The sequence below is a fragment of the Eptatretus burgeri genome, chromosome 5 (assembly GCF_056783735.1).
Source record: "Eptatretus burgeri isolate ZD-2024b chromosome 5, Ebu_testis_v1, whole genome shotgun sequence".
Taxonomy (NCBI): Eukaryota; Metazoa; Chordata; class Myxini; order Myxiniformes; family Myxinidae; genus Eptatretus; species Eptatretus burgeri.
Window position 1 is genome coordinate 65,284,328 of NC_140965.1, and position 27,961 is coordinate 65,312,288.

Sequence of the window (27,961 nt, forward strand, 5' to 3'; positions counted from 1 at the left end):
GCATGATATCTTAAAAATGGGTTGCGGCCGACATGTTCTCATGCATCAAGCATTGCACGGGAGAGGTATGCGCTCTACCGAGTGCCCTTCGAGTTTTTATCTCTGTGACTACCGCTGTTTTCCCATAAAGATTTTTGCATTTTGCTTCCATTTTTGTCATGATGCCTCTTTTGCTGTATAGGTGTGTGCGCGTGTGTTCCCACTTCATCTGCATTGTACCAAGCTGTTATTGCAAGACATGTCTAAAATATTTTCTGCTGTGTAATTTTTGAAGGTTTCCCCTTTTTTATTAATTTTTGTCTACAAGATCGAGTCTCATGGACGAGGAAGGTTAAATTGACAGTGGAAACGCGGGCCAATAATTGGGCACAACAGGGAACGGAATAAATGAACAGGAAAAAGAGAGAGAGAGAGAGAGAGAGAGAGAGAGAGAGAGAGAGAGAGAGAGAGAGAGAGAGAGAGAGAGAGAGAGAGAGAGAGAGAGAGAGAGAGAGAGAGAGAGAGAGAGAGAGAGAGAGAGAGAGAGAGAGAGAGAGAGAGAGAGAGAGAGAGAGAGAGAGAGAGAGAGAGAGAGAGAGAGAGAGAGAGAGAGAGAGAGAGAGAGAGAGAGAGAGAGAGAGAGAGAGAGAGAGAGAGAGAGAGAGAGAGAGAGAGAGAGAGAGAGAGAGAGAGAGAGAGAGAGAGAGAGAGAGAGAGAGAGAGAGAGAGAGAGAGAGAGAGAGAGAGAGAGAGAGAGAGAGAGAGAGAGAGAGAGAGAGAGAGAGAGAGAGAGAGAGAGAGAGAGAGAGAGAGAGAGAGAGAGAGAGAGAGAGAGAGAGAGAGAGAGAGAGAGAGAGAGAGAGAGAGAGAGAGAGAGAGAGAGAGAGAGAGAGAGAGAGAGAGAGAGAGAGAGAGAGAGAGAGAGAGAGAGAGAGAGAGAGAGAGAGAGAGAGAGAGAGAGAGAGAGAGAGAGAGAGAGAGAGAGAGAGAGAGAGAGAGAGAGAGAGAGAGAGAGAGAGAGAGAGAGAGAGAGAGAGAGAGAGAGAGAGAGAGAGAGAGAGAGAGAGAGAGAGAGAGAGAGAGAGAGAGAGAGAGAGAGAGAGAGAGAGAGAGAGAGAGAGAGAGAGAGAGAGAGAGAGAGAGAGAGAGAGAGAGAGAGAGAGAGAGAGAGAGAGAGAGAGAGAGAGAGAGAGAGAGAGAGAGAGAGAGAGAGAGAGAGAGAGAGAGAGAGAGAGAGAGAGAGAGAGAGAGAGAGAGAGAGAGAGAGAGAGAGAGAGAGAGAGAGAGAGAGAGAGAGAGAGAGAGAGAGAGAGAGAGAGAGAGAGAGAGAGAGAGAGAGAGAGAGAGAGAGAGAGAGAGAGAGAGAGAGAGAGAGAGAGAGAGAGAGAGAGAGAGAGAGAGAGAGAGAGAGAGAGAGAGAGAGAGTAAAACGAGCAAGTAAGAGGGTTGGGTTAGGAAGGGTTAATAAAGATCATGGGTCAAGATGGGGATGACATGAGGTGGCGGTGCACTGCCTCTCCGAAGTCCTGGAGGGAAGAATGGGAAAGAACGGCCTCTGGGAGGTGGTTCCATAGACATATGAAGCGAGGAACAAAGGAGTTGAGATGTGCAGTCACCCTGGAAGCTTAAATAGCCAAATTGCCTATGTGTGACTGGTGATTAGGTGAACTTTTACAGATCCATGTTAACACTGTATGACCGTTGTGCGTTCTCCATTTGGATAGAGTAGTCATTATCCTGACTGGAGGAGACCTGTACGTGAAAATTCAGCCAATTGAGGTCACCCAAGGGTGAAAGTACATCCTGGGATGATCAAGAAATGCAGGGAAATTGCGGTGCTTGTGGCACGGACTCCATTCAAACCCAGAAGCCCACATTGCAGGTCGCTATGATCATTAGGGTGGTCGGACCTGAGGTTCCCGGGCTACCATGCGCACGCGAAACCCAAACCCCACCAAAAGCTCGGAAGCAGGCGATTGGAACACGGCAGGGCTGAAACAGGGATAATTGGAAAGGAAGCTCGTTGTCATTTTTGATTTGTAACTTACAGCACAATTCCGTGCAAATGTTCATTTGTAAAGAAACAAAATATCCAAAAAGCAGAGGCGGCGGGAGTTTTGGCCCTCGAATTTGACGGCACGTGAAGCATTCATCAGAAGATTCATTCAAAAAATATTTTGACGTGACACATTAACACGGGGGGGAATGTCGGGCTCATTACCAGAACAACATTAAAATCTAGAAGCTGAGCATATCCGGATCCAACAGCTCGCACGCAGCATGCTGTTTCCTCCATCACCATTCATCAACGTGGATAAAACCCAATCATTGCACCACGTCCGCTGATGTTGATCCAGCATCCAATGTCACTGCCTGAGACAATCTTCGTGGAACGCTCGCACCCCCTCTCCCACCTTTCGGCGTTCCCCACCCGACTACCTTTCACCCTTCGGCACCCTTCAGTTCAGAGAAATGCCTCATCGCATAAGCAGAACCGTATGAAAGTGCATGGCAGGATCTCTCGCATCTGAGCTGTCTCATTTCTATTCTCGGTAAAATCGGATCCGACTGAAAACGCCTTTCGCATCGAGTGCCCGCAGGCGGTGCTGCACCGTGGAGCACACCGCCCTGAACCCAAAGGGAACGAACAACCGACTGCTCAGCACGCAGTGATGACGTTTATAAAACTGAATGTTTGCAAAGTTTAGGCCAAATTTTCTAAATTTGGTTGAAAATTGCCGACTCATTGGACTCCCCCAATTTTAGTTATGACTGTCGGTGTAATGTATAAAATGTCTCTTTTTGCTGGTCTCTCTTATTTCCTATTTCTTCTTGCTTACTTATTTCATTATTGGCCTGCAAGGGCTGGCAGCATAGCCTGATACAATACGTCGAGCCTGGGTTCGAATCTTGACATAGTTATAAACTGTTACCCCTGGTGTTTTGCACACAGGGCGTATCGTCTGCTGGCATTCGTTGAAGGACGTTAAAGATCTCACGGTGTCCTTCATGAAGAGTAGGCGAGCTATCACCGGCATCCTGAAAAAGAAAATACGTGTTATTGCTTGGACTGCACATATAAAGTAGTCTGGTCTACTTGGAAGCTCCTTGACACCAGGTTACACTGCTTGCTATCTTTTGAGTTGTCGAGTGTGAGCTGGATCGCCGACCCGAGAGACCATAAACTGTTGGATAGGTGCTTCACAGGCAGCACACTGCACCACAGGGTGTGCATCAACATCAATTCAAGAATTTCCCATGCAGGTGTGCTGGAGGCCATTTCACAACCTTCAAAGGTCCCAAAATCGAATCGTACGAATCTTGCACGTCTTGATGTTGTATATCAATAAGTTGGAAGACTTCTGATGTAGGGATGGCCCGGACACTCCATTGGCTCAATACAACATTAAATCCTCAAATAAATCTACATAGACAAAACTTGGAAACATATAAATTACCTACCAGTCATCTGTGGAGATTTTTCCCATCCAATAAACACTCATTAGACTTTGGGACATCATCGCTGAACTAAAAAAAACAAACAAACATGAGAGCCCCAAAAGTGTCTGTTTGTCATTATTCTTCTTCTACTTTAATGACAGACTAACTCAAAATTGGTTTGAGCTTCGAACTTTGTTTAAACACGAATCGACTACATTTTATAGTGGGAAGGTGAAAACTGATCGATATTTCAATAGCTTGAAAGAATTCAAGAAAAGTACATAAAACTGCATTCCTTTGTAAAGGAATAGGAAGGGAACAAAGGCCTTCAATATCATTGGATTATCTCGCAATGAAGCTGAGTCTGTGGGCCAATCGTTCACCATCACCGACAGGTCTGTGCTTTCTCCGTCTTCTTCCACCTCATTTCTGTACTTGCATCCTGTACCCTCTCTAGTCCAGTCAATGCAGCAAATTTGAGGGGGTAACCCACCACTAATTGCAAAATAATGGTTTCCACTGCAGTGCATTTCAGTAAGACCCCCTAATTACCATACTAAAAGTCCTAAAAAAATCCTAGCATGGGAAAGTGGTCTAATTTGCATAACATGAAAATTCGCTTCCACCATAAGCGAAAATTCATATTTTCACTATAACTTTGCATCTAAGTACTGTATCCGATTGAACCGTAACCCTCACCCTAACTTGTATTGTTTCTGCTCTGTTATTTCATGAATTACAGATAGCTATGGCTGAGTGTGTTTTCTGCGAGAAGAGTTTAGAAGATGGTCAGGATACTGCAATCCGACAAGAAAAGGGGAGCGAGAGTATCAACAGGGCCAGTGAGCAGCAAGGAAGTAGTATAAGAACTCATAAAGGTCAGCGAGTACACACAGAATGCGGACGGGTTTTCACTCATCCACAGACAATTGCAAAGGCACAGGAAAAAGTAACTGAACAAGATCAGCCCTCACTGTGTATCCTTCGTTCAGAAACGCCAACGTTCAGTTTGGATAAGCACCGTTTGTTTTGCGGTGAACCAGCTACTTACAATGAGAAAATGTGTGATGTCATGGATGTCTATCCTGTAAGAGCCACATCATTCCAAAATATTGTCTTACATTCATGTGCACAAAGGAAAGATGAATGGTCTACGTTAGTTTCGGGCAGAATTTCATATGCTCATGACCTAATCGCAGTCGATGCAGTTTACCATCAAAGCTGTAATGTCAACTTCAGGACTGGGAAGCAGGTTCCACAGCAACATTCCTCTGGACTAGGCAGTGTTGCAAAGAAACAAAGGCTTGGCAGACCCAAAGAAGCAAAAAGATATGAAGCATTCCTGTTGGTTGCAAAGTACCTGGAGGAAAATGATGATGAACAGATTACAATAACAGACTTGATTGAGAAAATGGAGACGGGTCTTTTGGGTTCAGAGGTTGCAGCTTATGGCTTTACACATATGAAGAGTAAACTCATGTAATGGAACATTTTGGTGACAATATCATAATAACCGAGCTGCATGGGAAGCCAAATGTTGTAACTTTTAGACGAACAGCAGCAAATATTCTCCATGACTTTTACAAGGAACAGAAGAAAGAGGACCCCAATATTGAGAAAATACGAATGATAAACACAGTTGCCAAGCTTATCAAGAGTGACATAAAGGCAGTTGACTCTTCTAGTGATGTATATCCAACCAGAGAACAGATGCCACCAAAAGAAGCAGCTGTGCAGTTCATTCCACAGTCACTACTGATGTTGTTGCAAGGTTTGTTCATTGGCAAAAACACTGATCTGAAAGTAGCATCAATTGGACAAGCTATAATGCAAGCAACAAGGCCAAGAGTCATTCCAGCCCCATTGCAATTTGGACTAGCAACTGAAATGCATCATCAGTTTTCATCATGGTTCATCGTAGATACTCTTCATAAACACGGCTTCAGTTTTACTTGATTCTCCTATTCTGAAGTGTGGAAGTTCGAGAAAAGTTCAACTCTTACACAAGGGGCAGAGTTGCCTGAGCCTGGATCTGGAGAGTTCATTCAGCATGTTGGTGACAATGTTGATCACAATATAAGAACTCTTGATGGCTTTGGAACATTCCATGGAATGGGGATTATTTCCACTTTCACACCAGGAAAGCTGCTTCGTAAACCTGTACCTAGAGTATCAGTGACAACGGATGACATCATAAAAGTGGGAAGGATCAACATCAAAACTTTCAAATCTCAAGTTTTCTGACATTTTTGATTTTCTCTAATTGCTAAAAGCTAATATGCATATTTTATGCAAGTTATATTCATAATATGGGTTTGGATACTTGTTCCTTATATGGAAAATAATAGTGAAAATTTGAAATTTCTCTAATTCCTCAAACTAATTTGCATAATATGCAAATTATATTCAAAATATTAATTTGCAAATGTGCCTATCGTGTTCATTGATCTTGAAAACATGGGTTTGGACACTTGATTTGCTTCAATTGGGTACTTAGATGCAAATTTATAGTGAAAATATGAATTTTCTCTTATGGCGGAAGCTAATGTTCATATTATGCAAATTACACTACTTTCCCATGCTTGGATTTTTTAGGACTTTTAGTATGGTTATTAGAGGGTCTTACTGAAATGCACTGCAGTGGAAATGATTATTTTGCAATTAGTGGTAGGTGAACATACTAATTTGACTGGACTACTCCGTGCTTTGTTCCCCCCAGGTAACTGCAGGAAGCACGCAGTCCACCAGCAACCCCCCTCTGAGTGAAACTGCCATACCCCAGAATCACTGCTCACATTCACTCATTCCTCTGTTTTCCCACCTGCGGAACCACCTTTCATGCTCTCTTCAATCTCATTCTTCCCTCCAGGTCTTCAAGACAATTGTTCACCACCATCTCAAGTCACCCCCCCCCCATCCAAAATCATGATCTTTTCTATACCCGTTAAACCACCCAGCACCCATCCTAAAATTTTGTTTATGTATCCATCTTGCCCACCCGTTGCGTCCTGTCCTAACCCCCATCGTTACCTGCATCCCTTGTTTGTCCGTCTCCATTTACTTTCTCCCTCTGCCCTGCTGTTGGTGTTTCCCTTTTCTCCTGCTGTTCCATTTGTTGTGTTGTGTCATGATTTTGTTTTGTCATAGCCCTTCCACAAGCCTAGACCATATAAAAACTAAAAACACTGGGTGTCCATGAAGCCATCGGTCCATGAAGCCATCCGTGATGCCATGTGATGAGATGTCTATTAATTATTCACTGTTTGAACATGAGTTGCATCCTGACTACACGTACGTCAATTAATATTGCAATTGTAGGGATGGTTTGACATGATTCACATCTTGTGACCATCCTTGCCTTGGTTACATACTTTTTGGAGGAACATCTCTACATCCATGTACATTTCAAAAAATATGTATTACTTGTATCTTTGACTTCTGAGCAATCAAAAAGCGTAGCCTTTCTCTTAACTGTCACATTAGCGGTTTAAAACCACCATACGAAGATCAGAGTTTCATCATACCCATGAATGCCGGAGCAGTAGAAGGACATGGGGGAAGGGGGGGACAGAATTTATTTGAGGGCAACAAAAAAAACATTTATTCAATAATACAAACATATTCTTCCCTTTATTGATTTAGGGTGGAAGATAAATATCTGGAGATAAACAGTGAGTTCGAAGTTGAAGAAGAAATTGAGACCGCAAGTCAAAATAAGCAAAGGTCAGGTATGGGAACATGCGCCGGAGCAGCGACTCGCTGCGTCCGCTTTCCGCTGGTACTCCAAGGGACTCCGTCTGGTCATCCCCAAGGCAGATGCCTGGCCCATCCCCATCTCCTTTGATGCCGATCAAACTGCTGCAACCATGAGGCACGTGGTCGGCCATTGGCCTCCTCCACTCACGAGACTCCCTCGCTGAGAGAATCCGGTGAGCAGGATCAGCATCAGGCAAATGAGCCACATGTGCATACAGCCGCAGCTGACGCTCACGGACGATGCAGGTATCAAAACCCATTTGAGTCTCTTACAGCAACCGCTCATTGGACACAAAATCTGACCAGCGATAGCCAAGGCTTCTCCGAAGAGACCTGGTACCAAAGGAATTAAGTCTCCAACTCAGATCCCTGGTCAGAGTCCAAGTCTCACATCGATAGAGCAAGACTGGAAGCACCAATGACCTGAAGAATTGGACTTTCGTCCTCCCGCACAGGTACCTGCAGCGCCACACCTTATGATCCAGTGAATCCGTGACTCCCCAGGCCCGACCCAGACGTGTGTTGACCTCTGGCTCACAGCCAACAGAGACACCACATTGTATCACCACCAAGGAAAGTGAATCTCTCCGTGACCTCAACACCCTCGCCACAAATAGGTACAGACAGGATAGCAATATCCAAGATGTCAATAAAAGCCTGGATCTTAGTTTTGACCCAGGAAACCCGTCATCCCAGTGGCTCCAACTCCTCATTCAGCAACTCGAGGGCCCCCAAAAGAATGTCTGGAGTCTCCGCAAAGATGACTGCATCATCTGCGAAATCAAGGTCAGAGATCTTGACATTCCCAAACGATGCACCACAGCTTGATCTCTCAGATATCCTCCCTATAATCCAGTCCATACAAGTGCTGAAAAGTGTGGGGGCCAGTACAGCGTCACCCCTCGGTAGTTGTTGCAGTCTTGGCGATCACCCTTCCCTTTCCAGAGGGACAACAAGGCCCCTCTTCCAGTCAGTTGGGATGATGCCTGTGTTCCAGGCAGAACACATAATTGCATGCAATAATATGAGTGCAGCATTTCCACCAGCCTTGAGAGGTTCAGCAAGGATGTCACAGATCCCAGGAGATTTACCCCATTTCAACCGGTTTACCGCAGCCTGTGTTTCCACAAACAAAGGTGGACCACAGTTGATTGGAGGGCGAACAATTGGGATTGCAACACCCCTGACATCCAACTCAACAGCTGGTGGATCAGCCTGATACAGCTGCTCAAAGTAACCGGCCCAGCGGGCATTCACTTCAGACTCCTCTGTCAAGAGCCCACCAACCTCTGCTTTAAATGCAGTACACCGAGGGATGGGCTTTGAGGAACGCAATGCACAAATTCCCCTGTAAGCAGGACGAGAATCGCTTGACCACAGGTGGTGCTCTACCCCCTCACAGATTCCTCGCATCGAGGCCTCCTTGTCCACCCTTCGTGCACGTACAGTTTTATGCCTCAACTCCCTGAACAGCTCAGCTCTGCCATTTAGCCTGGCCAGGCAACTCTGGTCAATAGTATCTAGTTTCCCTTGAGAGACAAAATTATTTTTCGCCTTGCAATGAGTTCCAAGACATCTACCGGCAACATCCAGGACGGTGGTCTTGAAGGCACTCAACAACTCTTCAGGATCCCCCAAAGCACCCAGACCCCCCAAATCTCCACTCAGCCTGTTCGCAAACTCCTCAGCTACTCTTTCATCCATGAGGTTGCCAACATCCAGCCTTGGCTGTGATGGTATCATTCTCCTGGATTTAAGCTGCAACATCAGAGTTGCTACAAAAAGCCGGTGGTCAGTATTGAGGAACTGAGCACTCTGGTAGACCCTGCAGTTCTGTATTATCCTCCGTGACCATTAACGATCACATGGTCAATCTCCTTTGCCACACCACCAGCGTTGGAATACCAAGTCCAGCAATGAGCCTGTGGGCGCTGAAACCATGAACCAGCCACTCTACGCCCATGACCTCTTGCAAAGTCAAAGAACTTAGTGCCATTCTGGTTCACAGTTCCAGACCCATGGGGACCAGCACATGTCTCATCACAAATTAATTAATCCATATTTAATATGATGTCTGTTTGATGTGGATGTACACCTGGGAGACTCTCTTGAGGAACATCAGCAACGGCTTTACCTCATCTTTCAGGAATAGCTGAACTTCAGATGCTCTTACAACCACAATCCTTTGATCCTTCTGTTTACCCATGCTATAAAGTGTGCATGACCTTGATCAATGCCCCCCCCCCACCTCACTCTTTACACACCTACTTATTTATGACATGAAAATCGTGCAATACCAATGTAATAATCAACCACCTGCACCAGAGCTAGTTGATACTCTGTATCAGCAACAGAGAAACATCTTTATCTCATTTTTGCCTTGGCAGTATTCTCATCGTGGTGGAGATCAGAATTTTCCAAGTGATAATATTTTGTGATGGGAGGGTTGGGATGGATAGTGTAAGACTGGGTGAAATTGGCTTAGGCTTGATGAGACAATACTTAAATGTCTTTGTGTTGTTTGTGTGGATACTGGGTAAGAAAATAAGTGTGGCTCATACTCTGAAGCAGCCATCATTGTCTTATCTTCTTCATTAACAAGCTCAAATGAGCTAAGATCCTCGTCCTCTTAATGATGACGTCATAAAAACGAATATGACATCATTGTGATGTATCAGGTTTGCGATAAATTATCTGTGCTAATGCCCGGCTTGATTCCCGCAAACAAAATTCAATCAGCTTGCCTAGTTTCGGAGATAATGGTATATGTGATTTCCATTTGCGCGATATTATGACGTCAACTTTTTTTCTTGGAAGAATTTCCAAAATCGGAGATGGTTACTGCCTGCGCGTGGGCTTTCTGCATAAACATGGCAAGTTTCACGAAGATCCGATGAAAACTCTGGGTTGTGAAACAAAAAATGTCAAAAAATAGGAAAGACATCATAAAAATTGATATGACATCATAGTGATGTATCATATGTGCGGTAATTCATCTCTGCTAATGCCCTGTTAGATTCCCGCAAACATAATTCAAAAGCTTGTCTAGTTTCGGAGATAACTTTTAGGCAATTTCCATTAGCGGAGATATTTTGACGTCATAACTTTTTTTTTTCAAGGAGGAATTTTCAAAATCGGAGATGGTTACTGTCTGCGCAGGGAATTTTTACATTCAGTGGGGAGAACAAGTATTTGATACACTGCCGATTTTGCAGGTTTTCCCACTTACAAAGCATGTAGAGGACTGTAATTTTTATCATAGGTACACTTCAACTGTGAAAGATGGAATCTAATACAAAAATCCTGAAAATCACATTGTATGATTTTTAAATAATTAATTTGCATTTTATTGCATGAAATAAGTATTTGATACATCAGAAAAACAGAACTTAATACTTGGTACAGAAACCTTTGTTTGCAATTACAGAGATCAGACGTTTCCTGTAGTTCTTCACCAGGTTTGCACAGACTGCAGCAGGGATTTTGGCCCACTCCTCCATACAGATCTTCTCCAGATCCTTCAGGTTTCTGGGCTGTCGCTGGGCAACATAGACTTTCAGCTCCCTCCAAAGATTTTCTATTGGGTTCAGGTCTGGAGACTGGCTTGGCCACTCCAGGACCTTGAGATGCTTCTTCCGGAGCCACTCCTTAGTTGCCTTGGCTGTGTGTTTCGGGTCGTTGTCATGCTGGAAGACCCAGCCACGCCCCATATTCAATGCTCTTGTTGAGGGAAGGAGGTTGTTGGCCAAGATCTCATGATACATGGCCCCATCCATCCTCCCCTCAATACGGTGCAGTCGTCCTGTCCCCTTTGCAGAAAAGCATCCCCAAAGAATGATGTTTCCACCTCCATGCTTCATGGTTGGGATGGTGTTCTTGGGGTTGTACTCATCCTTCTTCCTCCAAACACGGCGAGTGGAGTTTAAACCAAAAAGCTCTATTTTGGTCTCATCAGACCACATGACATTCTCTCATTCCTCCTCTGGATCATCCAGATGGTCATTGGCAAACTTCAAATGGGCCTGAACATGCGCTGGCTTGAGCAGAGGGACCTTGTGTGCGCTGCAGGATTTTAATCCATGGCAGCGTAGTGTGTTACTTATGGTTTTATTTGATACTGTGGTCCCAGCTCTCTTCAGGTCATTGACCAGGTCCTGCCGTGTAGTTCTGGGCTGATCCCTCACCTTTCTCATGATCATTGAGGCTCCACGAGGTGAGCTCTTGCATGGAGCCCCAGACCGAGGGAGATTGACAGTTATCTTGAACTTCTTCCATTTTCTAATAATTGCGCCAACAGTTGTTGCCTTCTCACCAAGCTGCTTGCCTATTGTCCTGGAGCCCATCTCAGCTTTGTGCAAGTCTAGAATTTTGTCCCTGATGTCCTTAGACAGCTCTCTGGTCTTACCCATTGTGGAGAGGTTAGAGTCTGATTGATTGAGTGTAGACAGCTGTCTTTTATGCAGATAACGAGTTCAAACAGGTGCAGTTAATACAGGTAATGAGTGGAGAATGGGAGGGCTTCTTAAACACAAAACTAACAGGTCTGTGAGAGCCAGAATTCTTGCTGTTTGGTAGGTGATCAAATACTTATTTCATCCAATAAAATGCAAATTAATTATTTAAAAATCATACAATGTGATTTTCAGGATTTTTGTTTTAGATTCCGTCTTTCACAGTTGAAGTGTACCTATGATAAAAATTACAGACCTCTACGTGCTTTGTAAGTGGGAAAACCTGCAAAATCGGCAGTGTATCAAATACTTGTTCTCCCTACTCTATATATGCCAGGTTTCAGGAAGTTTCAATGAAAACTGTAGGCTGTGAAACAAAAAAGTCCACAAGAAGAAGATTAAGAACAACAACGTGAGTAAGACTTAGAGATCCTCCATGAGGATCGAAAAAAAAAAAAATCTGTTGCATCACATTGCATAACTCTGCAAGCTGGAATGCCTGATGGATGGATTGATTCAATGTGTAACATTGGATTGATTCAATGTGTAACATTCTGAGCGAGTCGTTCCTGCTCCGTCATTCTGAGTGAGTCGTTCCTGCTCCATCATTCTGAGTGAGTCATTTGTGATGAACAAGATCTTGACTGCATGAGAAGTTCCAAGGTGTGGAGGGAGATGGAGAATGTCCTGAAATGTTACAAGGATGTTGGCGAACAGAAAATGAAGGCAACCACTCAAGTCTCCATCATGAAGTTCTTCAAAGAATTCCTGAGCGAATCAACCTACATTTCATCTTCTGAGCTTTCAACCTCAACTGGACAGTCTGCCACAAGCAATATCTACTGAATCCAACCCCAATCATGATAACAATAATTAAAAAGTAATTCATTTTGATGTTTTTATTTGTTATATGTTTTATCCATGCATGGTTTACTGTTTTTTTTTGCCCCACCTCACTCCCCCACCCACCTTCATTCCCGCAGCCCTCCTCGCCCCCTTGCTTCCTCAATACCCAACCCATCCTCACTCCCTTCTGCTTCCTCGCCCCCCCCACCCCTGATTGATCTCCCTACCTCTTCGCTCCTCCACTCCTCTCTCTACTCCCTCTTTTTCTACCCTCCCTCCTTTAGTATACCCATTGTCCAGACCGGTTATCTCCGGCCGTGTCCAGATGGTGGTTATGTCCGGACGGACCTTCCCCTAACACTGCCTTCCCTTGCCCTCCCTTCATGCTGCCTTCCATTTCTGCACCCCTCCTCACTCCCCCTCCTTCCTCAGCACCCCTCCTTCTTCACTCCCCAACCCCAACTAGATTTCCCTCCCTCCTCGCTCACCCTCCTTCCTCGCTCCCCCTACATTATCTCACCCTACCCTCCCTCCTCTCCTCTCTCCAGAGGGCATCCCGATTCACTGAATCAAACACTTTACAGAGATCAATGTCATTATGTCGTTCCAAGAACATTTTGAATGGCCAAAGTAATACTACAACCCGAGACCTTGATAATTGTTGACGATAAAGTGAAGATGATTGTGACCCGTTGCCCTAAACGGGATATGAGGGACGTCTAAAAATTCTCCAAACGAGAGTCCAAGAAACGTCATTTATTATTTTTCAATATACAGTAAGCATGTATGATTACTAATGAAATATTTGTTCTTCTTAATCATATATACATCTATAATAATAAATGACCACTGACAATAATAAATGACATCTATAACCACTGCAATGATGGGCCAAATGGCATCATTTATTTCTTTAAGGTCAATGTCTTGATTTCTAGACATACAAACACACAGATATAATACATACAGAGAAATGCTTGGTTGGTGGGGGGGGGGGTTGCGTGCCCATGACCTGGAGATTGGCCCAGTCGTATTTTTCCCATGATTTTCAGACATATGCAAACATACAGACAGGAAATTTCCTTGTGGGGGGGGGCGGGGGGGGTATTTTGTGTGAATGGAGGGGAACCTTAAAACCATGTCCAGATTGTGAAGTACCTACATCCAAAATATGGGACCTTGAGGTGTTATGGTTCGGCTGTGAAAGAATAACGTAGAAATGCACAAACAAACACACAGACACTTGAAAATATTTACAAGATAGATGCATATACTGTACGAACAGGTCTGCCCGTGAGGGGGTGGGGGCGCAGACCGGCTGAGTGAGCCTTTCTCGGCAGTAGTTTCATGACATGTTGGATATTCAAAAGCAATGCAGTTATTGGCCTCCTTTTGCCTGCGGCTCGGTGACAGCATTGCCTGACCCCCCACATCCCAATATACACTTTATAGCAGCCTTTGGTGGCCTAAAAATGGACGTCAATGCCAATGTGTGGGAGCTTAAAACCTTGCCCAGATTGTGAAGTACCTACACCCAAAATTTGTGCCTCAAGGTCAGTGATTCTCAACCAGGGGTAAATTTACCCTCTGGGGATAAACATTTACATGGCAGGGGGTAAATATATCATACCTGAAAATTAAGTATTAATTCTGTAATACACTATACCTGGTCAGCCTGTTTTAGAAAAATTGTGGCTGGCATGGGCATAGATCCTGGGGGGGATAGGGGGAATGCATCCCCCCCCCCCCATTCATGTAGGATGGAGAGGATGAACAATCTTTCATATCCCCCTAAAATTCCTTTGTTTTTTAAAATCAAATCAAATATATTCATTCAGAATTTACGAATTATAAAAACAAAACTGTTCATATATTTGTATACTTTGCTTGCAACACCATAATGATGATTGATGTACTGTTTTATTTATACGTCATTCTCATTTCTAACTCAATTTTTACAGTGATGATGCTGGTAGCAACTCTATAGTTTTTGTTATTTTATACATCATGTTATGACGATTTTTTTCGCAACTTCAGATAAAATCAATAACATTGTCATCGTTGTGATGTGATACAGACAATAAATAATACATTATAACATACAGACTCACATTCTATACAAATTATTCTATACAGACTCAAACATCAATTCCACCCCCCCCCCCCACCGCAATTTTCTCGTTTGTTGTTTTTTTTTTTGTTATGAAAATTATTTTGGGGGGGGTTTTGAGGGTCAGGAATTGATTTTTGGCCTTATTTTTTGTTTTAAATAAGTTTTTACCTGGTTTTTTTGCACCTGGCAAAAAATAGATAATTTTTTCTGCGTTAGCTTTTTGACAAAATTGCATATATGTATGAGTGTACAAATATATATGTACGTATATATAACGATATATATATATATATATATATATATATATATATATATATATATATATATATAACGATATATATATAACGATATATATATATATATATATATATATATATATATATAAAACGATATATATATATATATATATAACGATATATATATATATATATATATATATATATATATATATATATATATATATATAACGATATATATATATATATATATATATATATATATATATATATATATATAACGATATATATATATATATATATATATATATATATATATATATATAACGATATATATATATATATATATATATATATATATATATATATATATAACGATATATATATAACGATATATATATATATATATATATATATATATATATATAACGATATATATATAACGATATATATATATATATATATATATATATATAACGATATATATATATATATATATATATATATATATATATATATATATATATATATATATATATAACGATATATATATATATATATATATATATATATATATATATATATATATATATATATATATATCGTTATATATATATCGTTATATATATATATATATATATATATATATAACGATATATATATATAACGATATATATATATATATCGTTATATATATATATATATATATATATATATATATATATATATATATATATATATCGTTATATATATATATATATATATATATATATATATATATATATATATATATATATATATATATATATATATATATATATATATATATATATATATATATATATATATATATATATATATATATATATATATATATATATATATATATATATATAACGATATATATATATATATATATATATATATATATATATATATATATATATATATATATATATATATATATATATATATATATATAACGATATATATATATATATATATATATATATATATATATATATATATATATATATATATATATATATATATATATATATATATATATATATATATATATATATAACGATATATATATATATATATATATATATATATATATATATATATATATATATATATATATATATATAACGATATATATATATATATATATATATATATATATATATATATATATATATATATATATATAACGATATATATATATATATATATATATATATATATATATATATATATAACGATATATATATATATATATATATATATATATATATATATATATATATATATATATATATATATATATAACGATATATAACGATATATATATATATATATATATATATATATATATATATATTGTTGTGGTTACCAGATTCGCAAACCACCATTCAGGTCCCTTAGGTGAGGTATCTCGGTAAGTGCATGTGTAGTTAGGCCCAAACCCGTTGTCTAGTGGGAATACATGTCATTTATGCGAGCTGCGACTCTTCAGGATAGCCGTTTTTCTTTTACTATCTTTATTTTGGACCAACCGCCATGATTACCATCACAACCACAACATCAACCACCGACCACAACCACCGCTTCACCACAACCGCCACGACCTTCACGTCACACCTCGCAACCGTAGGATCGCCACCGTTCTTGCCCCGCTGTGGGTACCGGTGTTGGACTCGTGCAGGGCGCACGTTGAACAGCGTGTACAAAATCACGGATTTTGTGCTTCAAAAACGGATCAAAAACGACACACGCCCACTTTTTGCCGTCCAATCGGTGAGCGAGGGGCGATTTGGCCCCGCCTCCAGAACGATCGATATATGCAAATTTGTGGATCAAAAAGCCTTCACGCCCACTTTTTCTCGGGCCAATGGGGAGCGAGGTGAAAGGTCAAAGGGAGGGGGTCAAAGGCGAAGTTACGGGGGGGATAAAAGGACGGTGTTCGTCAGTCAGCAGGAAGGAGTCAGCAGGAAGGAGTCAGCAGGAAGGAGTCAGCAGGAAGGAGTCAGCAGGACGAGAACGAGAACGAGAACGAGAACGAGAACGAGAACGAGAACGAGAACGAGAACGAGAACGAGAACGAGAACGAGTCGGAACGGAGGGGACGAGTGTGGAAGTCTGGAGCCCGAAGCCTGCAGTGGCTGGAGAAGCTGAAGAGAGTCGGACGAGGGGGTGCTCGCGTCGGTGCCGGGAGCTGCACGCCCGAGGGAGGCCGGCAGCGCGACCTGGCCGAGGTGGAGACGCACACCAGGGATAATAAAGATCCTCTATACCCCGAGCATCAGCAACCCCCTCCTGTTTCCCCCCGCGCTGAGATAGTGCGACCAAGGGGGCCCCGTTCCCACCCCCTACCAGACACCGTCCACGAGGCCCGCGGGTTGCGGGGCCATCGCCGCTCCGCGTCTCATCACCAGACGGGTAGGCGCGACCCGGTCTCGGCCTCAGGCCCGCCTCATTCTTGGGGATATTCTTTCCTTGGTTTTGGGTATGTGTTGTCGGCGCCGTCTGTGAAGTAGAATTGTATAAGTGTTGCCGTGTGCTCGGTAGTCGGTATTAGCTCTGCACTGTGTTTTCACTTTTATATTTGCTTTTTGTGTAAATGGAAGTGTGTTTTCTTTTTTTGTGTGCATTTGGTGGAATTGTATTTGTGTGCTTCCCGTGTGCCGCGAATAAATGTGCTTTATTGTTGAACTGTTCTCCCGCTTCGCTTCGTCTTTTCCCCCATTGAACCCTCATCTTGCTTCACGTAAAGGGTTGGTAGTGGGCTGAATACGCCCGATAATTAATCGAACCGTCGAGGTCGACGATAACACCGCTCGGTTATTCTGATAGTACGGAACGGGTCGCTTAAGTGGCCCGTGTCCGAAGTCGACCTGCGGCGAGGTGCGATCGCCCGGTCTACCCTCCGCGTGGGTACTTAGGTAGTTCGAATTTGGCGAGCAACCCTATCCCACGCGGGGGCTGATTGGCTCGATCGCGGTGAGACCGAAAGGTCCACCCGTGACTGGTTCCCGGCGTTAGTCCGAGAGGGTCACGACTGGATTGTCCGTCCGGTGGGCGACGTGCCGCGATTCGAGTTACGTGGCCGTTCGCACGCCGGCGGGCGCGAAGACCGCAACACTGGTGTCAGGTCGTGCGATATAAACTCATCGCCCTCCTCGCGGCACTGGTATTGGAGAGCGGGACAACAGGCTCTCCTGTCTCCAGCGAAATTCACGGGAATCGGTCCAGGGGTGAGAGAAGCGACCCCCGATTCCCTCCAAATTACGAGCGAGCAAATTAACCCTTCACGAGAAGCAAGATGGCGTCTCAAGGCGAGCGGGAGCCGGGGGTATTAGAAATGGATGTAGAATGTGTAGAATCCATGGTCCAGGATGGAATCCCCGAGCAGGAAATGTTGATTGTGCAGGAACACGGACTCGCCCAACTGAACCCAGAACCTGAGGTGGGTGCGGCAGCGGCCGCGGTGTATGACACCTCCCCCCCCCTCTCCACCAAAACCCTTCCCCGACCCCTGCCGAAACGGCTCACCCAAGCGCACCCGACATGACCCAGCTATACACCATGCTGGCAAAAATGTATGCGGAAACGACAGCGAAGATGATTGCGAACATGAACAAGCAAATGGACGAAGTAAAAACGAAGATGGATGCGAATATGAAAAACGAAATGAAAGGCATGAACGAACAAATGAACGAAAAGATGGATACAAATACAAATGAAGTGAAAACGACGATGGACGCGAATACACAACAAATAAACGAAAAGATGGATACAAAAATGAACGGAATGGAAACAAACATGAAGGAGGAAATGAAAAAGCTGCGGGGTGAGACGCAGAACATGGGCCGAAGCCTGCAGGCGGCCATGAAGGCCGTGACAAAGGAAATAATAGTTGAGACAAGGGAGGTAAAGGGTGAAGAGTTGGCAGAGACACGGGAGATAGAAAAAATAGAGGAGAGACTGCACGGTGAGGACGGGGTAAGTGACGTACACACACACACGGAGGTAGTGGAGGATAATGGGGGTGAGCTGGCGGACTGGGTAGAGACCCAGTGCGAGCACCTGGATGGCCTCCTCCAGGAACGAGGGGAGGGAGTATGCCCCCTTGAGGCGAGTCACGACCAGGTGAGTTCGGTCGTGCTTTGCGAGGTTGAGAGGACGGGTGCTGTGGACAGGTGCACGGAGAGCTTGGGGGGTGTAGAGGCCCCGGAGACCCTTGTGGGGACACAAATCCCCAGTGTGGTTGTCCCTGTGTGTGTGGTGCAAGGTGTGAGTGCGGCACCGTGTGTGGAAGCGACCCCGTGTGTGAGTGGTGTGGTGGCGATGGTGCCAGAGTGCGTGCTTCCCAGCACGCCGGGTGTGGATGGGGCACCGTGTGTGAGTGAGGCCGTGTGTGTGAGTGAAACGGCCAGTATGAGTGAGGCACCACGTGTGAGTGGTGTGGTGGCGATGGTGCCGGAGTACGTGCTTCCCAGCACGCCGTGTGTGGATGAGGCACGGAGTGTGAGTGAGGCACCGCGGGTTAGTGCCCTCGCGTGTGTGGATGAGGCACGGTGTATGAGTGAGGAACCGCGGGTGAGTGCCCCCGTGTGTGTGGATGAGGCACGGAGTGTGAGTGAGGCACCGCGGGTGAGTGCCCCCGTGTGTGTGGATGAGGCACGGTGTATGAGTGAGGAACCGCGGGTGAGTGCCCCCGTGTGTGTGGATGAGGCACGGAGTGTGAGTGAGGCACCGCGGGTGAGTGCCCTCGCGTGTGTGAGTGAAACGGCCAGTGTGAGTGAGGCACCGCGGGTGAGTGCCCCCGCGTGTGTGGGTGAGGCACCGTGTGTGGATGAGCCACCGCGGGTGAGTGCCCCCGCATGCGTGAGTGAACGGCCGTGTGCAAGGTCGCTGTGTGCAAGGGAGACCGTGTGTGTGAGAGAGCGGTATGTGAGGGAGATGTCGGTTGGCATGCGGGAGCACGCAGCCGCGTCTCCCCGTGTGAATGTGATGGTGTGGACTGTGTGCGTCGTAACACGCAGGTATGCGTGTGTGGAATGGCGACGGAGACGGCGACAGAGGAGAGAAAGCCGAGTAGCGGCTGTAGTTGTTTCGGGGACCGTGCCGGGTTCACCCAGCCGCGAGTACGCGGTCCGTGTTGTGCAACGCACGAGACCACCACGTGCTCGCTTGCGAGAGTGAAGTCCCGGTCCGGAAACGCACGCGGTGGATTTGCCGATCCCGCGGACGGACAAAGTTTAGGCAGGTAAACGGATTTGGACCGGACGGGTTCTCCACGCGATCGTGTGTGTTAAGCTCCAACGGGCAAAGCACATGTGTTCGCGTGGGGAACCCCTCGAGACGTGGGGCTTGTGTTTTTTTTTTGCGCACGGTGACGTCATGGCTGCACGTGGGGTTGGAATCCGGCAGGAGGGGTATCTCTGCCGGATGGCACCGTCCAAGGAGGGACGAGGAACACGTGCAGCTGCATGACGTCACGGGCAGGTGCAAAGTGCGCGAGCTCTGAGTTGCCGCGCAGGTGCTGCGCATGGAAAAAAAAAAGGCAAGCCTCACTTTCGGGTGTACAGGATTCCTGGGCAAGGGGTGAAAGACCCCCTTACCCTGGGCACAGGATGGAAACTAGTTAGGGGGAAGGGTTAGCTTAGTTAGACCGACTCCATGGGGCAGGGGTAAGTCCTCATGGAGTCCGTGGAATGGATTAGTTAGAGGGATAATAGCGAGATTTAGGTTGGGAAATAAAATGGAATTATTTGAGGACATGGACAGACTTATGGATGTGTAGAGGGGACGTAGCTTAGCTACGTAGTGTTAAAAGGAACGTGCTATAGTTTAAGGGACGACGTGGGAGCACGAGTTAGGGGATGTAGATAGAAGGATGGCAGAGTTCAGTGGTGTGTATGTTGAAGAGTTGAAGAGTTGGGAGGTGAGTACATGATGAGTGAGTGAGGCCAGCCGGTCTGTGTGAGTGGAGTGAATGGGGAATGCATGGTGCGATGAGTGATTGGGGGGAGGAGTGACTCCCGCCCAAGGGACCCCGGGGTCAGAGTAAAGTGAGTTAGCTGGGTTAGTCAAATTGAAAAATGGAGGTCGTTTTGTTGTTGGTGGGAAAGTAGGCTCGAGACCCATTTGGAGGGGTGCAGGAGCCCTGTTGACGGGCTTGGGAGCGTGGCTGCGAAAGGTGAGTATCGCTGAGTGGGTACCCCGGGCACCAGGCTAGTCGGCCGTGGTAGGCCAAGGGCCCATGGGGGCCGGGATAGCGTAGTGGGCACGGGTGCGCCTGCTTGGTGCGGGGGCCCGGGGCGCCATTAGCCGCGTGGGCAGTGTTGTGGGCACGGGTGACCCTCGGAAAGGGGCCCGGGAGGCCGGCCTGCCACGTGTGCGTTTCAGGGGAGGTGCCATGGGGGGCACTCCCCGGTGTTAGGGAGCTGGTAGGCTCGGAGGCAGTGTAGTGCCCGGGGGTGCCATAGCGGGAGAATCGGCAGAGGGTCGTGCCTGCCAAAGGGAGCCACGTGTCCCAGCCAGGAGACCGTGTGAGGGCACGGAGAGAAAATTGGGGGGCGAGACCCGAAATTGTAAGGACACCAACACAGGCGACGGGAATCTGGGTTGTTAGAACCAATAGTTTAAGCGAGAGGCGCTTGTTGAAAGCCCCGGGGTAGTTTAAGAGTTAATGGTTAGGGTAGATTAGGAGATGTACCCCTCCGCACCATCCATCCCCTCGCTGTCGTTGTGGGCCGCTGGACCCACTTTGGGTTAGATCGCCGAACTCTGGAGAGGCCATTCTGAGGCTTCGTTGGGCCTCGACACAGGACGTTAGCTCTCCCTTGTTCCCCTCCGGGAAGGGAACGTAGGGGTTGGGAGTAGGCTAGGTGACAGGATAGGTTAGCCGAACAAGGACGATAAAGGGGGTTAGGGGACGATTTATAGTGGGGGAGTAAAAATAAAAACAACAAAAAAAAAATTAAGTTGGGGCTAAATTGGGGTTTGACAAATTAAGGGAGTGGGTATGTACAGTGACAGGCAAAGGCGATAGGTTGGGAGGGAGACAGGTAGGTAGGTCCGAGCCCACCCTCCAAGTGGCCAGCACCACCGCACTCCCTCCACCAACCTCCACTGAACGGCAAGAGCTGGCCAACTTCATCGGCTGGCCGTGTTTTGCTTCAAGGCGGAGGCCGGCCAACTTCATCGGCAGCTGTTGTTTTGCTGCAAGGCCTGTGCCATCGGCTGGCCGTGTTTGCTTCAAGGCCTGTGCCGGCCAGTTCATCTGCTGGCTGTTTTTCTTCAAGGCCTGTGCCGGCCAGTTCATCTGCCGGCTGTGTTTGCCTGCAGCGGCCTTCTTCTGCGGGCTGTGTTTGCCTGCTGCCTTTGCCATGCCATGCCCACTGCCCCTGTTCACCAGCCCCCGTTCAATTTTTGCTTTGCCCCCCCCCCTGTTCGTTTCCATGTGCGCCAGGATCTGAAAGCAACAGTTTGCAAGCTGCAAGAACTGCCCTGTTGGCAGCTACAACACGGGCCTGCAGTGGCGGCCCGTGCACCGTGTTTGTGTTCATGCATCCATTCGTTGTGCTCATTGCGTGTGCCACTTGAGCTGGCACGGAGACTGCGTTGTGCGGCCCATGCACCGTTGTGGTTCACTGCGTTCAGTTCAAAAGGGAAGGCCTTGGACTGCGTGTGAGCAGCCAGCCACGTTCCCTGTCACCTGCATTGTTTGAGCCAGAGACTGCATGCGGGCAGCCTGGCTCCCTGCTAACTGCTTTCTTTTTGCAGAGTCAATGATCCTGGGCCATGGTTTAGTGTAAAATTTGTAAGTTAAGGTAAGATGTACTGTAAATATGAGTGCGCCCCCGGCATGTATGTCTTAGCGCCGGCAATTTTATTTAAGTCGTCCGTATGAGTGAGTTTGTTTAGATAGTTACGCAGCCCTCAGGTTATTTATTTTGGGGACACGAATACCATGAATGTCGCACTCAGGGATCCATAGGTAAAGTGTACTAGGGGAAAACTACACATGATGGCACACGAAAATTTGACGACTCGGGACGAGTCTGTAAAAAGGGAAGGGGGTAGTGTTGTGGTTACCAGATTCGCAAACCACCATTCAGGTCCCTTAGGTGAGGTATCTCGGTAAGTGCATGTGTAGTTAGGCCCAAACCCGTTGTCTAGTGGGAATACATGTCATTTATGCGAGCTGCGACTCTTCAGGATAGCCGTTTTTCTTTTACTATCTTTATTTTGGACCAACCGCCATGATTACCATCACAACCACAACATCAACCACCGACCACAACCACCGCTTCACCACAACCGCCACGACCTTCACGTCACACCTCGCAACCGTAGGATCGCCACCGTTCTTGCCCCGCTGTGGGTACCGGTGTTGGACTCGTGCAGGGCGCACGTTGAACAGCGTGTACAAAATCACGGATTTTGTGCTTCAAAAACGGATCAAAAACGACACACGCCCACTTTTTGCCGTCCAATCGGTGAGCGAGGGGCGATTTGGCCCCGCCTCCAGAACGATCGATATATGCAAATTTGTGGATCAAAAAGCCTTCACGCCCACTTTTTCTCGGGCCAATGGGGAGCGAGGTGAAAGGTCAAAGGGAGGGGGTCAAAGGCGAAGTTACGGGGGGATAAAAGGACGGTGTTCGTCAGTCAGCAGGAAGGAGTCAGCAGGACGAGAACGAGAAGGAGAACGAGAACGAGAAGGAGTCGGAACGGAGGGGACGAGTGTGGAAGTCTGGAGCCCGAAGCCTGCAGTGGCTGGAGAAGCTGAAGAGAGTCGGACGAGGGGGTGCTCGCGTCGGTGCCGGGAGCTGCACGCCCGAGGGAGGCCGGCAGCGCGACCTGGCCGAGGTGGAGACGCACACCAGGGATAATAAAGATCCTCTATACCCCGAGCATCAGCAACCCCCTCCTGTTTCCCCCCGCGCTGAGATAGTGCGACCAAGGGGGCCCCATTCCCACCCCCTACCAGACACCGTCCACGAGGCCCGCGGGTTGCGGGGCCATCGCCGCTCCGCGTCTCATCACCAGACGGGTAGGCGCGACCCGGTCTCGGCCTCAGGCCCGCCTCATTCTTGGGGATATTCTTTCCTTGGTTTTGGGTATGTGTTGTCGGCGCCGTCTGTGAAGTAGAATTGTATAAGTGTTGCCGTGTGCTCGGTAGTCGGTATTAGCTCTGCACTGTTTTCACTTTTACATTTGCTTTTTGTGTAAATGGAAGTGTTTTCTTTTTTTTGTGTGCATTTGGTGGAATTGTATTTGTGTGCTTCCCGTGTGCCGCGAATAAATGTGCTTTATTGTTGAACTGTTCTCCCGCTTCGCTTCGTCTTTTCCCCCATTGAACCCTCATCTTGCTTCACGTAAAGGGTTGGTAGTGGGCTGAATACGCCCGATAATTAATCGAACCGTCGAGGTCGACGATAACACCGCTCGGTTATTCTGATAGTACGGAACGGGTCGCTTAAGTGGCCCGTGTCCGAAGTCGACCTGCGGCGAGGTGCGATCGCCCGGTCTACCCTCCGCGTGGGTACTTAGGTAGTTCGAATTTGGCGAGCAACCCTATCCCACGCGGGGGCTGATTGGCTCGATCGCGGTGAGACCGAAAGGTCCACCCGTGACTGGTTCCCGGCGTTAGTCCGAGAGGGTCACGACTGGATTGTCCGTCCCGTGGGCGACGTGCCGCGATTCGAGTTACGTGGCCGTTCGCACGCCGGCGGGCGCGAAGACCGCAACAATATATATATATATATATATATAACGATATATATATATATATATGTATATATATATATATATATATATATTATTTCTGTTAACGTCTGCATGTAATTTGACGAATCTCCTCCAAAACTGCCGGACGGATTGTCGCCACCTTCTGCATGCGGGTGCTCTGTGGTCTAATGAACAGCATGGGCTGAGAGATCGCACCAGACGGACAGGTTTGTGAATTTTGGGCGATTTTCTAATTTTTACATTCGTTTGCATGGCGACGTGTGACGTCACCGCTGAGAGGCGTAATTCCGTCATGACATCATCGGTCATTCGCTGACGTCATTACGTCTGTCGTCGAGAGACCGTCACCGCCGAGAGGCGTAATGCCACTCCTCGAAAAAAGCGTCTGCAATGTAAAACTCTCTTCTGCACATGCTGACTACCTCAGAAGGTGAATTTGACAGAAATTGTAACAAGAAACATTGTATTTAAGGTAAAGATTTATTAAAAAAAAAAAAATTATTTCTGTTAACGTCTGTGCGTAATTTGACGTTTCTCCTCCGAAACCGCTGGCAAGAATGTGCTCATTTCCCATATACTGGGTTTCTTAATGTGACGAAGACGATGCACTGAATTTCTAAGCTGGAATTGGATGACAACGTGGCTTCAACAAGATTTTCAACTCATCGACGGCCGCATTTATTCCCGTTCGGTCGCCATCGCTGAACTGCTGTCCGGTAAGTGCTGCCATCTATCCAAAAAATATGAACTCGAGGAAGGGAGTACTCATTGCATCAAACACTGAACATAAACACAACTGATAATAAATAGTATAGCTCAGAACATCAGCAATGGTTGTCATGTTTTAAAAATCAGCGTGGAAGGAGGGGAACGATGAGCGCCAGAGCTCTGCCAACATGATGCACCCCGATTGGCACCTTCCCGTACTGAACACGCCCTCTTAGACTGTCAATTTGTGTCTGAAATCCAACGTACATATTAAAAACACCCGAAAATAAGTTGCAATAGGCTGACGTCCAGATAACATTAAAGGCTATAATCTGAAGGTAGGGGGAACCAGGGAACGGGAATGAGGTCATCCCTTCATTGCCCGGATTCTCTTCTTTTCTTTGTTCTTCGAAAGCGCGGTGTCCGACAATAGATTCTGTACCTTGAATGCGTGCGTGTTAACTGCTCAAATTAAAGAGGTGTTCGATTGTCGGATGCACCCAAACAACTGCCGTTCTTAACATTAATTGTCAATATCAACCGCCATCGTTACCTGTGTTGTGTCTTGCATGTGTGGTCTTCAAATTAAAGCGTCCAAGCGGTGTTCGGTCGTCGGATGTGCGCCAAAAAGTGCCATTCATTGAAATTTGCATTCTGATTCTGTTCAGTCTAGGGCTAGGCCTATATCATGTTAAACTTGCCCCATCAGACGCCAACCTTCCAGTCACACTGCAGAGGATGCAATTTCCAGTCAGACTCGCATACTCGATGACCATAAACAAATCCCAGGGCCAAACATTTGACAAACTCAGAATATCCCAGCCCAGCCCCTGTGTTCTCCCATGGCCAACTATATGTTGCATTTTCACATGCAAGAGGTTACTCCTATATATCTATCAAAGTGGACAATAATTCCTCACAAGGACTATTCAGCAACAAGACACTCACCCAAAATGTCATCTACAGGGAGGTCCTTTAGAAAACTAAGGACAGGTAACCATAGCGCATCACATCCCTAATGACACCCTCCCCAGCTTCCCATAACATCAACTATTATGCCTCATCCACCTTTTGCCACCCATTCAACTCCGTGCGGAGCACGGGTATATGCTAGTATATATATATATATATATATATATATATATATATATATATATATATATATATATATATATATATATATATATATATATATATATATATATATATATATATAATTATTCATTTAAAATTTAAGTTAGGGGTTACGGTGAAATACTCACTCAAATGAAAGTTAGGACTAAATACTCACTTAAATGTATTTATTTAAAATTTAGGTTAGGGTTAAATATTCAAAAAAATACAAATACCTGTGTATGTATTTTGAAAATGAGAAAGAGAAAGCGAAAGAGAAAGAGAAAGAGAAAGAGAGAGAAGGGAGTCTCGATCCCGTCCAGTTTTCGTTCTGGACATGTGCACTCAGGCCTAATCAATGTGCGTAGGCGTGTGTGTGTGTGTCTATGTGTGGGTGTGTGTCTTCTGTGTGTATGTGTGTGTTGTCTGTGTGTGGATGTGTCTGTGTGTGTGTGTGTGTGTGTGTGTGTCTGTGTGTGAGTGTGTGTTTATGTGAGTGTATGCCTGTGTGTTTGTGCCTCAGTGTCTGCTGTGTGTCCAATTCATTATTATTTAAAAAAGCAATTTCATATTTCAGTGAATGGAAAAATGTTATATTATAATTAATTAATGATTATTTCTTTTCAGATTTTGGCATGTTTAAAAAACGGACATACCTGGATTCATATCTACAATATGGCTTTGACTTCATTGTTGAAGATGGCGTGCATAAGCCTCAGTGTCTGCTGTGCTCAAAAGGTCTTGGAAATGGCTCATTGAAACCTTCAATACTAAAAGAGCACCTGGAAGCTATACATCCTGCCCATGCATCTGATGACAGTGTTACCTTTGAGGCAAAGAAAGCAAGGTTAAGGGCTGCAGGAACACTGCCCAAACATGGCTTCATATCTAACAAGAAACCAACGCTTGCAGCTTCCTTTCACGTAGCACAGCGAATAGCAAAGGCAAAGAAACATCACGACATTGCCGAGAAGTTGATTAAACCTTGTGCCTTAGACATGCTTGAACATGTATGTGAGAAAGAAGCAAAACAGAAGATTCAAGACATTTTCCTTTCTAATGACACAATTCATCGACGTATAAGTGAAATGTCTCAAGATATTTGTCAACAAGTTATTGAACAGATCAAATCTAGCCCAGTAAAAATTTCTTTGCAACTTGATGAATCCTGTGATGTTGCCAATTTTTCACAACTGCTTGTTTTTGTCCGGTACATATGTGGAAAAGAACTGAAGGATGAATTTCTCTTCTGTGAAACTCTCCAACAAACCACAAAGGCTGCTGACATAATGCAGAAAATAGAAGACTTCTTTGAAAGGAACAATCTCACATGGGACATAGTTGGTTCAATTTGTACTGATGGAGCCCCAGCCATGATGGGAGTTAGATCAGGCTTCACTGAACTTGTAAAACAAAAGGTACCCCATGTGATAACATGCATTGTGTTCTTCACAAATATGCATTAGCTGCGAAAACCCTTCCTGAAAATCTGAAAATGGTTTTGTAGAGTTATTGAGGCTGTTAATTTCATTCATGCTCGAGCACTGAAT

General features: G+C 45.2%; 1 protein-coding gene across 1 annotated transcript; it reads left to right on the forward strand.

The window, feature by feature from the left end:
• The first annotated feature begins 5,046 nt into the window (after window positions 1-5,046).
• Window positions 5,047-27,877, forward strand: LOC147026579 (protein FAM200C-like). The gene is made up of 3 exons (XM_085883582.1): window positions 5,047-5,191; window positions 5,393-5,572; window positions 27,039-27,877. The coding sequence occupies exons 1-3, from the start codon at window positions 5,047-5,049 to the stop codon at window positions 27,875-27,877; spliced, it is 1,164 nt and encodes a 387-aa protein (XP_085739708.1).
• The last annotated feature ends 84 nt before the right edge of the window (window positions 27,878-27,961 follow it).